General features: G+C 44.5%; 1 protein-coding gene across 1 annotated transcript in view; it reads right to left on the bottom strand.

Annotated features, from left to right (window-relative positions):
* The window catches only part of LOC139227999 (synaptotagmin-6-like), a 193,588-nt gene that overhangs the window by 165,656 nt on the left and 12,534 nt on the right, over positions 1–15,398 (bottom strand). Inside the window, exons 2-3 of the mRNA XM_070859150.1 lie at positions 6,095–6,273; positions 5,361–5,712 (exon numbers count right to left, since the gene is read on the bottom strand). Of these exons, the coding sequence (XP_070715251.1) occupies positions 5,361–5,712; positions 6,095–6,273 (531 nt within the window). The remainder of the gene's footprint in view (positions 1–5,360; positions 5,713–6,094; positions 6,274–15,398) is intronic.

The following is a 15,398-nucleotide window of genomic DNA, read 5'->3' as shown; positions in this document are numbered from 1 at the left end:
GTTGAATCCTAACTTCAGTTATCTTGGAATACTGGAGGGAATGGCCGAACCAAGATAATCCTTCTTATTGGAGATACGCCAAGCTACAAAAAGCAACTGCAGCTCAAACCACAGCTGCTCATGAGGGAGGGAATGCTACAGGGAAGCAGCAGTAAGCAAGGAGTCAATTATAACACGTGATTTTAATAATTAAAATAAAGTTTCATAAAGTGCATGCATATTGCTTCCACCTGCACTTATTAAAAAAAACTGTTTCAGCAGCAGGAAAGAAATGGTGACCCAAATGACAAACATTTTAATGGGACAGCTCAATGCAGTAAGCTGCGGGATCTCCCAGCACAAAATCTGATTTGTGCTGGTGTCAAACTGAAGTATTGCGCTGACAGTCCAGCCTATCCGATCACATCTGGGTATTCGAAAGCCAGAGCAAATATTTTCTGTCTGTGTTTTTTTTCTCTCAGATGTGGATGAATGTCCGGTGATGATCTATTTTTCACATCAGTTCCCAGCGACCGTGAGAGGTGTTTGATGTATGAGGCTGACTATCTCCCTTCCTTTTAGAAGTGAGCGATGAATCACAAAAGGCTGGAAGTGGGCCACGATCCACATATGTTGGGTTGTGGGGCACAAGACAAGGGAACTACGAGAGATTTGTTACCACAGTTTAGACTCATTGGGCTAGAAGTTGCCTGAATGGGGACTGTTGTAGGAAGTAGGCACCTGCTAAATATATCTAAACTCATATAAGTTTAAAGTGGCCACACATAAAATGGCTGCCCAGGCATGATGGGAAATCAGGTAGTCAAGCTGTGAACTATTGACTGAGCAATAACCCTGTGAGGCCCACTACCAGGAATGCCTTGGATGCAGGATAAGAATAATAAACCAATTAATTCCTCAGGAAGAAAGAGATAAGGAGAGAACCCATCTCCTGTAAACCAGGTCATAAACTAATTATTTTCCCAAGAAGAAAGAGATAGGGAGAGAACCTATCTCCTGTAACAAGGTCATCAATCAGCCCGAGCTGACAATAACCGAACATGTAGTTCCTGAGGCACCAGGGGAATTCTATTGGGTTAAAAGAACCTATATGTAATCTATAATTGTTTTGATTGGATTGTGTCCAGCCGTGATGGGCTGAGTAACTGTAGTAAAATGTTGTGAAACATATAAAAATCCATGTAACCCTTTGTTCTGGGGAGAGAAGCCAGGATCCAGTCCGGTGACTTCCTCCCCGCTAAGCGTTAATAAAGGCCGCATTGGCGTTGGAACCGACTTTGAGTGTTGAGTGATTCTTCTGAGAAAACATTCACGCTAACAGGGGTGGTAACCTTCCAGGGGGCGGGACTTCCTGTGCCTGGCCTGGAAGTTCCGCCCCAATGCAGAATTGGGCCGTGCGCCCCTCAAAGGAAATGGAGCACAGTCTCCAATGCTCTGCTTCCTTCGAGGGGCGCTCCCGGGGTGGTAGCGTGGCACCAGATCACTCAGGTGCCAAGACTGTTATTACAGGTTTGGTCCCTGCTCTGTGTTATGTATGTATATAGACCTTACCCAAATATAAGATTTTCCACCAGGGAGCACACCTGTGGGAGACCGACGGGTCACCTGTGCACCCTGGGGCAAACAGGTATAAAAGGTGACTCACATGGCTGCTTCCTCACTCTAAAATCTGAAATAAAGAGACCAAGGTCACAACAGTTTGAGCTTGCAATATAGTCCTGTGGATTTATTCTGAACATAACGCTCTGCATCTTAGACCATGTTGTACAAGGTTGTCTTTTTGTTGCAGTACGGCTGAATTCAAGAGTAGTTGGCTTCAAAAAAAAACTTTGCACTGAAATCGTTTCTTTTCCCTCACTAATTTTATAGCCGGTTTTAATTCGACCAGCCTGGAGCAACGGACCGATAGTGGAGTTACAATCGCTGTGGCAAACTTACCGCCCCGTCTTGGCGCATCCGCCATATTAACCGGGCATCCTGCTGGGCGGCCCAAGCACTTGCCTGAAACAACGGGGGCCTCATTACTGCATGCAAGTGATGTACATAGGACCCCGGTGTAATTTCGAGGGACAACTGGGCAGAGTGTGTGCCTTGCACTCTCCATCAATGTGAACCGGTTGATAGAGAGGAAGAGGCTCCAAAAAGACAAATCAAAAATTATTGTTGTGAGGAGCAGAATAATGCGGGTCGCTGTCCCCCTGCGCCTCCCTCCCTCCGGAATCAGTCCCCACCCCCACCCTACTCCTTTGGGGTCTGGCCACTCGATATCGCACATTGCAATGGGCCCTGACCTTCTAAATAGACTGAGCCTCCTGGTGCCAGGATTTGGGCGGCTGGCTGCCCAAGAGTTAAAATCTACCCTTTTTTTCCTCTTTACCTGCTCTCTTCCACATTGGACTTCAGTCCCACGAGTGCCAATCATCCTCCAATACTTCACTTAAGAGGGCCTTATTGATGTGTGAGTGCCGACAGGTTACTTGATCATTGGGAAGGCATCACAGTCAAGTACAACTCTGCCCTTATCCAACTTTCAGCACCGTTCACTCGGTAACAATCAGGAGTGGAAGCCCCGAGCCCATTTACTCCTCATTGTCACAGGCCGCAGCTGCGATCACCTGTGTTAGCACAGATCAAGGGCCTACTCTAGGACCTTCCTGGACTGGATGAGTTAGCTTCTTACTGGACAAACTTGCTAATACGCCGTGAAGTTTTTTAAACTTAAACCTGTTAGTGGGCTCTTCTGGTGTTTCTATGTAGTCCAATTTTCCGGGTGTCAGGCATTTGATTCGAGTAACCAAGCAAATGTATGACTGTCTCCTGGTCAATTAGGGTAAGGAATGGACACTAAGGCCGGAATTTTAATTTGGAGGCGGATAGGGAGTGGTGGGGGAGGAGACTTGAAAGCGGTCGGGAAACACGGGAGAACGGATTACCTACAGGTCTTGCCAAATTTAACAACAGGGCCTGATTAAAACCTTCAATCTCTGTGTCCAGTCAGATGGAGAGGCTGGCTGGCTGTGGGCGGGTAGGACTACAGCAATAGGCTGCAGAGAGGAGGGAGGGAGGGAGGGATTGGGTTGGGGGCTGTCAGATGCCGGAGGAAGATCGGGGCCGGAGGGGGGTTGCTGGAGGAGGATTGGGGCAGGGTGGGGGAGGGGGGGGCGAGACGGGGGGGGGGGAAGATTGGAGGCTGAGGTGGGGGTTGGGAACTAGATGGGAATTGGGGACTGGGGGCCAAGGATCAAAGGCCTTAGGGGCATCAGAGATTGGAGGCCTCGTGAGCAAGGGGGGAGAGTCAGAGAGCTGTTGGGGGTTCAGAGATCTAGAGATCTCACGGGGAGAGGGGGGGTGTCAGTGGCCTCGGGAGAATGTTGGGATGCAGACCAGACTCCTCAGTGGTTTCGGGTCCGTGGGGGGAAGATCGGAGGCCTCGAGGTGGGGAGTCAGAGACTATGAGGGGAAATTGGAAGGGTCGGTGGAGTATCCCATCTGGGGGGTGAGAGGGGTGGCAAATGGATGAGTGAGACAGAGACACTGGATTCAGCCATCCTCACCTCCCTTTAGCTGGTAGCTTCCCCGAGACCAGGGAAACCCAGTCCACCAACGTAAAATTTATAATGGCAGATCACCATGAGGCACAGAGCCTCATTATAATATTTAAATGAGGATCCACCTCCTGGGAGTGGGTTGGCTGGCTGCCCCCTATCCCGCCTCCGTTAAAACCATAAGAAGCTTGGATGGAGGCAGGTTGGGGTCGGGATTCATTTTTTTAACGCTTTAACCTCCCACCCAATCCCAACCCATTTTGGGGGTTAAAATCTCCCGCCCCACATGTTTCCACACCCTTTGCTGGTTCAGTGGGAAAGAGATATGGAAGAAGAATTAATCCGTTAACTGATAGCCATACAACTGACCTGACTTCAGAATGAGATGGTTCAAACTGGGGACAGTGAGTTCAATCTCCAAAACATCAAACACTAGTTCCTGTTCCATACTGTGCCCATAGGTGGCACTGTTGAAGCAGATGGTTTAGTAGATTAATCGACTGGCCAGTGATTAAGCAAGAATGGTCTCGAATTAATACCTCTTTTAAAAAAAAGAGCATGAGGTAGCAGAAGGTGAAAAATGGTTACCCAAGATCTCACCTTTTAACCATTTCTGAAGAAGAAAAGTTAAAGATTGGGACATTAGTCTTTAAAGATAATAATCTGCTAACCACAGCATGTATGAAATATTTTAACATGCCTGTATTTTGTTTATTTTCTTCATTGTGTGTCTTTAAAGAAAACAAAAGTGAACAGTGCCTCTCCAGCAGGCAAATTATTTTCCTGGAAAGTACATCACGCTTAAATCTGGGCAACGATAAATTGTGTGAGGGTAGATCTGGCAGAGTCACCTATAGTCCCCATTTCCAACAAGCTTGTGTTTGGTTGTCACATTGTACACATATACAGAATTGTAAATATGCACATCTACAGGATTGTCACGTTGTGTAAATATACACAAGATTGTCACATTGTACACATAGGACTGAGATGAGGAGAAACTTCTTCACTCCGAGAGTTGTTAACCTGTGGAATTCCCGACCGCAGAGAGTTGTTGATGCCAGTTCATTGGATGTATTCAAGAGGGATTTAGATATGGCCCTTATGGCTAAAGGGATCAAGGGGTATGGAGCGAAAGCAGGAAAGGCGTACTGAGGGAATGAACAGCCATGATCTTATTGAATGGCGGTGCAGGCTCGAAGTGCCGAATGGCCTACTCCTGCACCTATTTTCTATGTTTCTATATTTCTATATACAGGATTGTCATGTTGTGTGAATATACACACACTCAGGATTGCTTTTAATTTACCACACCTGTTCATTTTTTATTCCCCTATGGAGTTCTTTATATCCTCAGAGCTTACGTATCCCTCCTCGCACACTAAATGTGAGACAGTAATATTGACAGGAGGTAGTTTAAGGGGAGTATATGTTACTCAAATTATTTATTTCTTTCTGTATTCAAAAAATTCAAAGTAAAACAAACTGTGACCAATTAAATAAAGAAGAATCCAGTCATTACCTGGCCTCGAGACTCTGCCAGTCTCCCCCTCACAGCTTAACTGCTCTATAATATCACCAATGGTGAGGTATACAGACCATCTCAGTTCATTGACTTCAGCTGCACTCGACTAAATTTGTGTTGCTGCATCCCAAGAGAGAAGAATGGGCACTTCCCCTGAGACTTTACTTCCCTTTTAAACACATAACCAGCAGTTTAAAGTTAACTGGAACTCTAGTTAAACAGAGATTAGTTTAAATCCAGGCAAGGCAGCACTCACTTGCGCACGCTACAACCAAAGTTGAGACACTGACCTGGAGGAGGAGGCAGGCTCTGTCGTCTGTCTCTGTATCCGTGTGTGGCGCAGGATATGGTCCCTCATGGACAACTGGACGTCTGCTGGGATATCTGGAGACGTGTGGCTGATCTTCATGGCTGCTTCCAGGAAGCTCATGGAGGTGGATTCCTTGGGTTTGTCCGTCATCTCCTTGCTGCAGTCAGTGCCGGTGCCGGCAACGTTGACCGTGTCCCCAGGTACGGAGGTGTTCGAGAGAACCTTGTTCTTCCAGGGTACCCAGCACAGCTTCCAGAATACACAGAGAAAGACGGCCAGCAGGGCCAGTCCGCAGAAAATCAGTATCACCGCAAGCAAGCTGACCGAGATATCTGCAAACAAAACGGAGAGGAGGTGCGAGTGACAAGAGAGCGACACACAGACAGAGGGCAGAGGGAGAGAAAGAAGAAACAGCTGTGAGAAAATCCTGAACTTTATCTTTCAATAACCCGCAAGAAATAGTTTACACTCTGCAACTTGCGGCGAATGGCTGGGCCGATGACCCTGAGCCTAATGCCAGCCAACTCACTGCCAATAGTCCCACTCTGTCACAACATGAACCACATGTGCAGTTCCACTTTTCCATTGAACCAATAAAAGTGAGCAAATCAGATTTTGAGTGCAAAGTTAGATAAAATCTCAGATTGATTTCTTTCTACTTGTCAACGTTTAAATAAACAACAGTGCATCCCATGTAAGAAATGGTCCGGGTACCTGCGGCACAGGAGAATGGCACACCATTTTTACACTGACGCTCCTTAAAATCTACCTCTTTAACCGAGGTTTCGGTCATCTGCCGCAATTTCTTCTTATGTGGCTCGGTTTCAAATTTGTCTGTTTGTCTTGCAACACAGCTGTGAAGCGTCTTGGGACGTTTTACTACGTTAAAGGCGCTATATTTTAAAAAGTTGTTGTGTTAGAACATAACAGATGAATTAGGAGCAGGTGTGGGCCATTCAGCCCCTCGAACCTACTCCGCCATTCAATGAGGTCATGGCTGATCTTCTACTTCAACTCCACTTTCCTGTACTATCCCCATATCCCTTGATTCCCCTAATATCCAAAATTCTATTGATCTCTGTCTTGAATATACTCAAAGATTGAGCCTCCACAGCTCTCTGGGGTAGAAAATTCTGAAGAGTTACCAACCTCTGAGTGAAGAAGTTTCTCCTCATCTCAGTCCATTATGGCCGACCCCTTATTCTGAGACTGTGACCCCTGGTTCTAGACACTGCACGCAGGGGAAACATCCTCCCTGCATCTACCCTGCCAAGCGCTGTAAGAATTTTGTATGTTTCAATGAGATCATCTCTCATTCTTCTAAATTCGAGAGAATACAGGCCTAGTCCACTCATTCTCTCTTCAGGACAATACCCACATCCCAGGAATCAGTCTGATGAACCTTCGTTGCATTACCTCTATGGCAAATATATCCTTCCTTAGATAAGGAGACCAAAACTGAATACTCCAGGTGTGATCTCACCAGAGCCCTATATAATTGCAATAAGATGTCTTTACTCTTACACTCAAATCCTCTTGTAATAAAGACCAACATACCATTTGCTTTTTTTTTTCATTTTCATTTGCTTGCTGTACCTGCATGTTAACTTTCAGTGATTCGTGTACAAGGTCACCCAGGTCCCTCTGAACACCAACATTTTCCAATCTCTCACCATTTAAAAAATACTCTGCTTTTCTATTTTTCCTACCAAAGTGTATAATTTCACATTTCTCCACATTATTATATCCCATTTGCCATGTTCTTGCCCACTCACTCAGCCTGTCTATATCCCCTTAAAGCCTCTTTGCATCCTCCTCACAACTTACATTCCCACTTAGCTTTGTATCATCAGCACACTTGGATATATTTTGGCTGAAACTCAGGGTCTCAAGGAGACCCATTAATGCCTGTTTGCGGCGGCCATTCCTAAAAATTGAATGGCTGCCGCTTTGGGGTCAACAGGCTGACCCGACCTAAATTCAGGTCAGGGATTTTTCAGCCTGGACCCCATTCTGCCGGAATAGTTGCACTGCCAATTTAAAGCAATAAAAAAGTACTTACCAGCCATTTCCAGCTGAATCCCTCGATCCCCCAACGCGCAGTGCCCACGGCAGGATTTTCTGCCAGTGCACCATCTCCGCACTGTATGCGGCCCGGCAGCGTGTCCGCCCTTAAAGGGGAGGACCCACTGCTGCGGCCAAATGGAAGAATTTTTGCCGGCTGACTTGTTGATCAGCCGGCAAAATACTACCCCCGGGTTCGGCAGAGCCGCAAACGGGTGCCAGGCCACTGGCCCGGCCGAAACCCACCCTGGTGGCCAATGTTAAAAAATGGTCGCTTCTATCCCCTTTAACGTAGGGGCGAGACCGTGGTGATGCACACGCGCTGTGACGTCACAACGTTGATTGATAGCGGTGGATGGCCCAACCGACCCATTTTCAGCCAGTCAGCCTGGCTTTGAGTCTAAGACCCGCCCCCTAATGATCCATTTCCTGCAAGACTTTGAAAAAATTCAAAGTCCTGAAAATGAATCTACTCACCGCACCAAGAGTTCCAGCGGTGTACCAGTTAAAAACTCATATGTGTGCCACCTTTCTGGTGCACCTGAATTTCGCCCCCAATATATTTGGTCCCCTCATCCAAATCATTGATATAGATTGTGAATAGCTGGGGCCCAAGCACCGATCCTTGCGGCACCCCACTAGTTACAGCTTGCAACTTGAAAATGACCCGTTTATTTCTACTCTCTGTTTTCTGTCGGTTAACCAATCCTCAATCCATGCTAGTATATTACCCCCAATCCCATGAGCACTAATTTTGTTTAATAACCTCTGTGTGGCACCTTATCGAATGCCTTCTGAAAATCCAAATACACCACATCCACATCCCTTATCTATTCTACTAGATACAACCTCAAAAAACTCTAACAGATTTGTCAAACATGATTTCCCTTTCATAAATCCATGTTGACTCTGCCCTATTAATTCTATTACTATTTTCTAAGGGCCCTGTTACCACATCCTTAATAATAGATTCTAGCATTTTCCCTGCGACTGCTGTCAGGCTAACTCATCTGTCATTCCCTGTTTTCTCTCTCCTTTTCTTAAATAGCCAGGTTACATTAGCTACCTTCCAATCTGCAGGAACCGTTCTAGAATCTATTGAATTTTGGAAGATGATAACCAATGCATCCACCATCTCTATAGCTACCTCTTTCAAAACCCTAGGATGTAAGCCATCAGGTCCAGGGGATTTATTGGCTTTCAGTCCCTTTAAGTTCTCCAGTACTAATTTTTTACCAATACTAATTTCTTTCAGTTCCTCATTCTTGCTAGACCCTTTGGTTTTCCACTATTTCCGGGAGGTTTTTTGTGCCTTCCTTTACTATGCAAATGAACACTGGCTTCTTCATCACCTTGTCCATCACTTTGTCCTTGTCTTAGGCTTTACTTGTTTTTCTTGATACATAGAGTCATTCAGTTTTCAGTATAAATAACAGGTACAGTATGAATGCCCCCCTTTTAAATAGTGATTGCTCAGCATGGACTGTATATAGAGCTAGCAAAACATGTGCAAACCATATATTACCAGAGAGGTGCAACTGGCCAGCCTTTACCTGGAGTGTACTGTGTACGAGGCCTGGATTTGAACTCATCACAATCTTACCTTGTTTTATTTAAATTTTGTTTATCATTCTCTTTATTTACACACAGGGCCAGTCTCTCTGGTGGAGAAGATTTATCCAAGATTTCTGAACATGGTCACAGAGAATTGTGAACCTGTGGAATTCTCTACCACAGAAACTTGTTGAGGTCAGTTTGTTAGATATATTCAAAAGGGAGTTAGATGTGACCTTTATGGCTAAAGGGATCAAGGGGTATTGCGAGAAAGCAGGAATGGGGTACTGAAGTTGCATGATTAGCCATGATCATATTGAATGGTGGTGCAGGCTCGAAGGGCCAAATGGCCTACTCCTGCACCTATTTTCTATGTTTCTATGTTTCCAAAACTAAGATGACCAGTTACAAAGTAATGGGCATAAAACTCTAGGCTGACTCTCCAGTGCATTACTGAGGGAGTGCTGTACTGTCAGAGATGCTGTCTTTTTGATTGAACATTAAAACCAAGCTCCGTCTGCTCTCTCGGGTGGATGTAAAAGATCCCATGGCACTATTTCGAAGAAGAGCAGGGCAACTATCCACGGTGTCCTGACCAATATATATTCCTCAACCAACATCACTAAAACAGATAATCTGGTCATTATCACATTGCTGTTTGTGGGACCTTGCTGTGCGCACATTGGCAGCCACGTTTCCTGCATTACAATAGTGACTACATTTCAAAAAGTACCTAATTGACTATAAAGCACTTTGAGACGTCCGGAAGTCATGACAGGTGCTATATCAATGCAAGCCTTTCTTTCTCTCATCAGAAGCAGGATTCACAAATGGCCTTCCGAGCGCTCTGACAGTCGATTGGAGTAGGAGTCAATGCCTGGACTCCAAACCATGGGCAGAGCCAGTAGCCACACTGCTGCTTGGTCATTGCTCAGGGACTTCTAGTTTATTTTTATCCTTTTTTAAACTTGTTGGGGGTCATTTTGACTTTGGACATGAAAATCGGGAGTGATGTAGAACAGGCTGATGATTAGCGATCAGCCAGTTTACACTATCGCACCAAGTGTGTAAAATGCATGGTTGCTATTTTCAGCACCAGTGCACTAAATATCACTCGATACACACCACATTGTTTAAAAAGCAATTAAATGAGATGCATGAAAGCTTGATGCACTTGGCATCTAAATATATACATTAGTTTGATGATGTGGCAGACAGAGACTTTTCCCAGCCTTTGTTTAGGTCAAAAAACATGGGCTAATAATTCAGGAGCAGTAATACTCGCGAGGCGCGAGACCTTGCACCAGGCACAGAAGTCTCGCCTCTCATGGGAAGTTGGGATTACCGCCCCCGAAATGCACTCCACTTCCTTTATGGGGGCAGCAGTAGGGGGACGCCACGGGAGCGGGGCACACGGCTCAGCAACGCTACGCACTGCGCCGCATAGCGCTGCCTCTAAGTTAAAGGGAAGGGCCCAAGCTGAATACTCTGCATAATAAAAAGGGGTCTCCCTGGACCACCAGGGTGTGGGGCTGCCACACGATCTGCCCGGTACTCCAGCAGCGCGCCGGGCTGACTGATCGCGGCACGGACCCCAAGTGGCACAAGAAAACCAGCCTTTTTTTTTTACAAACAGCTACCCACCTCCCCTTTATCTTTGGCCCTGCTTGTGGCCAGCCGCCCGGTACACGCACCCTGAAGGTGTCGTTATCATCGCCTGGCGCAGCTTCAGGGGCGAAACCCAATTTAGGGTCCGGGGCATTAACGGGGTGCTGCCCATGGTGATGACATCAGTATCTTTGGATCAGCCAAGTGTGGCACTACGTGTTACTGCCGCCGCTAAACTCCCACCAAATTTAACAAGAGTCGCTAACGGCGCCGCTCTTGGTCACAAACGGGAAGCGCAAATGACCCGAATTTCTCCCTCCGTCTATTTATTTATCTATAATTAACAGCATGCCATTCCTATAACACATTGATCACCACACCTGGCTGATAACACCCCGAATGGCAAAACAGCATATCCTCCAATTCACTGTCAGCAACGCCATAGTCACTACATAGAGAAATAGAGAGAGAAAGAGAATTAAAGAGAAATAGAGGTGGAAAGAGGGAACAAAATAGAGAAATAAAGATAAATAGAGAGAGAAAGAGAATTAAAGAGAAAGAGAGAAAGAGAAATGGAGAAATAACAAGGAATAGAGAAAAGAAATAAAGAGAAATAGAGAGAGAGAGCGAGAAAGAGAGAAAGAAAAATAGAGGAATATAGATAGAGAGATAGTTAGTTCAATAGATAGATAGAAAGAAAAAAAAGAACTCTTCTCTCGCTCTTCTACATTTTAAGCTTCCTAGACTAACATTACAGGTGGGTTCACTGGAATAACGAAATTGGTACAGGGAAGAAAGTTATAACAGTCCACTGGTTTGACAGTATGTCATTGTAATCTTTTCCCCGTTGCATCAAGACTATAGTAAGTGCTCATTTCAGCAATAAGATAAAACAAATCTTCATTAATTTTTACTACTTCCTTTAAAATCTCTTTCTCAATAACACTCTCCAAAACAAAGTAATCTCACTCCCCTCTTCAGATCTACACACTGCAAGGGTATAAGTTTTGACGAAGGGTCATCGACCTGAAACATTAACTCTGTTTCTCTCTCCACAGGTGCTGGCCTGACCCGCTGAGTATTTCCAGCATTTTCTGGGTTTATTGCAGATTTCCAGCAGGGTATAAGTTAATGGACAGCTTTCACTAACATACTGTTGTATTGTCTCCCCTTCCCCCCCCAAAATAGTATTTTGTTACAACGCATTCTGTACGTTTGGCCCTGGTGTAAAGCTTCACACCAGCGCTGAGTTTGGAGTGTACGTCAAGTGTGAAAGATGAACTGACTCTGAAACAAAATGCGAGGGAGACACCCCCTGCCAGCGAATTTCACTGCACTTCATTCTGGTGTCAGTACGGGCCTGACTCGGGATTTTCAGGTCCCATCTCGGCACTCCGGAGGCACAGCATGCCCAAAGCAAGAGAAATACAAGCGACCCGAGGATGGATAGAAATTGACCTGTGGCCCTCATCGACATACTCAGGATGAGCTCGCCTCATGGGAGAATCCAATTCTGGCCCACCTGCCTTGCCAGCATGACCCTCGGGAAAGTTCCACGAGGGATGCTAGCAGGCTACAGGTGAGAAATTCAAGGTCAAAAACATTTTTCCCCTAATTTGCAAATACAGGCCTAACGTCTGCTTTAGGCATTCTCCCGGGATGTCGAAAAAATGAGCCCCACAAATTAGGCAGTGGGATTAATGCCAGTACCGAAAAATAAGTGCAATGCATCTTAATTTCTACCCCAGGGTATGCACAGCGTCGGTGAGAAGTAAAACTGCTTCGCACCCACAACATAGCTGTAGTATAAATGCACCCCTAGATACAATTTTGTGGCCATCTAAGTGGATTACTGATATGAATAAACTTTTCTGTTCACACAATTTCATTTCTTATGAAACATTTGTTTTTTTTTATAGCACAACAAAAATATTAATTAAAAATGTTCTGAAAAGCCAGAATAAGGCCGATTCATCTGAACAGTTTGAAGGACAATGAGATAATGGCGACACTAGATCATGCACATACGGAATTGTAAAGAGGAGGACGACTGCAGACAAGCCCACAGAAAACACACACAATAGATCATCAGCCACATTTGCCACTGCTATCACATAAGTCTTTGAAATGTTTTGTACACTGCTGTCTCATGACCCTCTTGTGGCAAACTATTTAAATTTACAAAAGGAAAATGACAAAGTGTGCTACCTACTGAGGACTGGCAGCTGAAACAAACACCATCAGATTTTTAATTTATTCTATAATCACAATGAAGCCAACAGCAGTCTCCATCTTTCTGTGCAAAGATTATTATGGGTTTACATGTGGATCCTTTAGGCAAATGGAAGATAAACCGGGTGATTGAAGAGTGGGACTGGACATCTGACACAGGAACAATGGGAACAATAGTCGGCCATTTAGCCCCTCGAGCCTGCTCCACCATTCAATTAGATCCTGTTGCATCTACACCTCAATTCCTTCTTGTTTGTGAACTTTTTTTTTTACTTCTGGTTTTCTCTCTCTCTCTCCTGAGGGTGGTGTTGATGGTGAGAAGGGCAACACAGTTCTGTTCTTCAGTGTGATAAGACATGTATATGCACCCACAATGGCAAATACAGTGATTGGCTGGAGTCTGAGGGAGATGAATGGAGGTTTGCAAGATTCCTATGCCTAGGTTAATAATTCTCATTTGTTAGTGATTCTTCCACCAGCGCGTTTTGTTAGTTGGAAGTTTCAAACTTCAAACTTGGCACTTGCTACTGGCCAACTTATTTCACAATTTATGCACCTTACACTCCAATACACAGTCAGCTGTCAAGTCGATCTGAGTATTTAGACACATTTGTATAAGCTTATGCAATATGTGACATTTTTAATCAATGTTTTTACAACCAATATTATTAAGCAGTTCAAGGTCTGCTTTCATTCAACTCTCAACAAATTTGAATGGGACACATCACAGATATGGCCTTTAGTAATAGCTGGGCACATGTTGGCCGGAGTTGATGGAAGCCATTTGGTTGTTAGCCTATCAAAGGCAGGTTAAAATCAATGAGTGTGCAAAGAAATAGCAGAAAATAGCAGAAAAAGCTAGCGACAGAGAAGCGGTGAAGGAACTAGAGAGAGAGGAGTAAGAAGCAGTTAAAGGAAAGTAAGATCAAACTGCTGAAAAATGGATGCATAATGAAAGACAAAGAAACTTAAAGTTGAAACCGAGCTGCTAGCTCTTGTGCTGAGAAAAATCAAACATAGAATTTACTGAGTGAAAGGAACCTTAAAGGATGCTAGAATTCCAATTTGAATGAAAGTGTGTGTTTATGTGGAAGTTTTCCCGACTGTGAATGTTTGGGGAGTTAAAGAATTGTTCATTTGTCTGAAAGCCTGTCTTTTAAAAAAGGTGTCTGTACGTTTGTTTTAGCTCCGCGCACCTTTCTGTCCAGAGAGCTAAAAACTGTTTAACCCGTTGTACTCTTGTCATGGATATTAGACAAATGCTTATGCTGTTACATTGGTTCATTGATTTATGTATGTATACACATGTATTATTTGAGAAGTACTTGAGCCCTGTTTTTGGTTTTGAACTGATTTGGCACCTCGAGTTCATAAATTTACAAAAAAGGAAAATAACAAAGTGTGTTGCCTACTTAGGATTGGCAGCTGAAACGAACACCATCAGATTTCTGCTTTTCTCTTTTGCTGTAACTGTGCTTTAACATGGCCGAACTTAAACATTGACCAAATTCTAATTACATAGTATACCTTGCGAGGCTGAGAGAACTCTTTAAGAACTGTTGCAGCTGCGAAAATGTTAATCATCGATAAAAGTCCTGGGAAGGTCTGTGAAAGCAGGACTCTTCAACTAGTAACATCCTCGGACAAGGCGCAATAACTGTCCTTGGAGCCCACAGATTGATAAGATATCAAAAACAACTATTTCTTATAGAAGTTACATTATAAATTGAAACATAACTCATTTTTAATTAAAGAATGGAAAAAAAAACAACTGCAGACTTTTGATAAGAAGGGACTGCAGACCAATTATTTCACCATTTTTGGTATAGTTTGGGACACGTTTGCCGGTTGCTAAAGTTTTAGGTATAACTGGACTGTGAAAAGGCAATACATGCAGCCAGAAGGGCGACCTGGTCAGTTGCCAACCAAAGAGCCATGGACTAATTACTGGACACTTGACCACCGCTAGTGCTAGTTACGTGTGCTTATAATCGCTTGAGTGCAGGTAAATAAACTGTTAGACAGCACGTGTTACGGGATAGATCTATGTGGGTTTACTGTGCATTGATGGTATTGGATGGTTACTTGCACACTTTTGTTGATTTTTAAGTAAAGGTTAATCCGTAAACGGAAAGGAGATTTCTGTGTCTTGAGTTGTCAGTTCCACGAGTCTGAACTCTATAAACTGTTAGATAGCAAGTCTTACAGGGTGGCCTGATAAAGCTATTTAATATTAGGAAGGGGTTCAATGGGGTAGATGTAGAGAAGATGTTTCCATTTGTGGGGGAGTCCAAAACTAGAGACTATAAAGATAAAATAGTCACTAATAAATCCAATAAGGAATTCAGCAAGGGTGCCCGAGAGCCTCTTGGCAATGGTAAGGAACATGGACGAGTCCGTCTCCAACATTACATAAAGCTCTGCGCATACCATGGAGCTCAACATTTCCAGTCTGCAGGCGATGGTGGACTCCCAGAGAGACTGTAGGGACCCAAACCTCATGACGCGTGTCATGGGTGATGTGGCAGCTTCCATTGCAATGTCTTAGTGCTGTAATGCA

This window comes from Pristiophorus japonicus, chromosome 17 (assembly GCF_044704955.1).
Source record: "Pristiophorus japonicus isolate sPriJap1 chromosome 17, sPriJap1.hap1, whole genome shotgun sequence".
NCBI lineage: Eukaryota > Metazoa > Chordata > Chondrichthyes > Pristiophoridae > Pristiophorus > Pristiophorus japonicus.
Note: the sequence above shows the minus strand (reverse complement) of the source record. Positions and strands in the feature narration are given on the sequence as shown.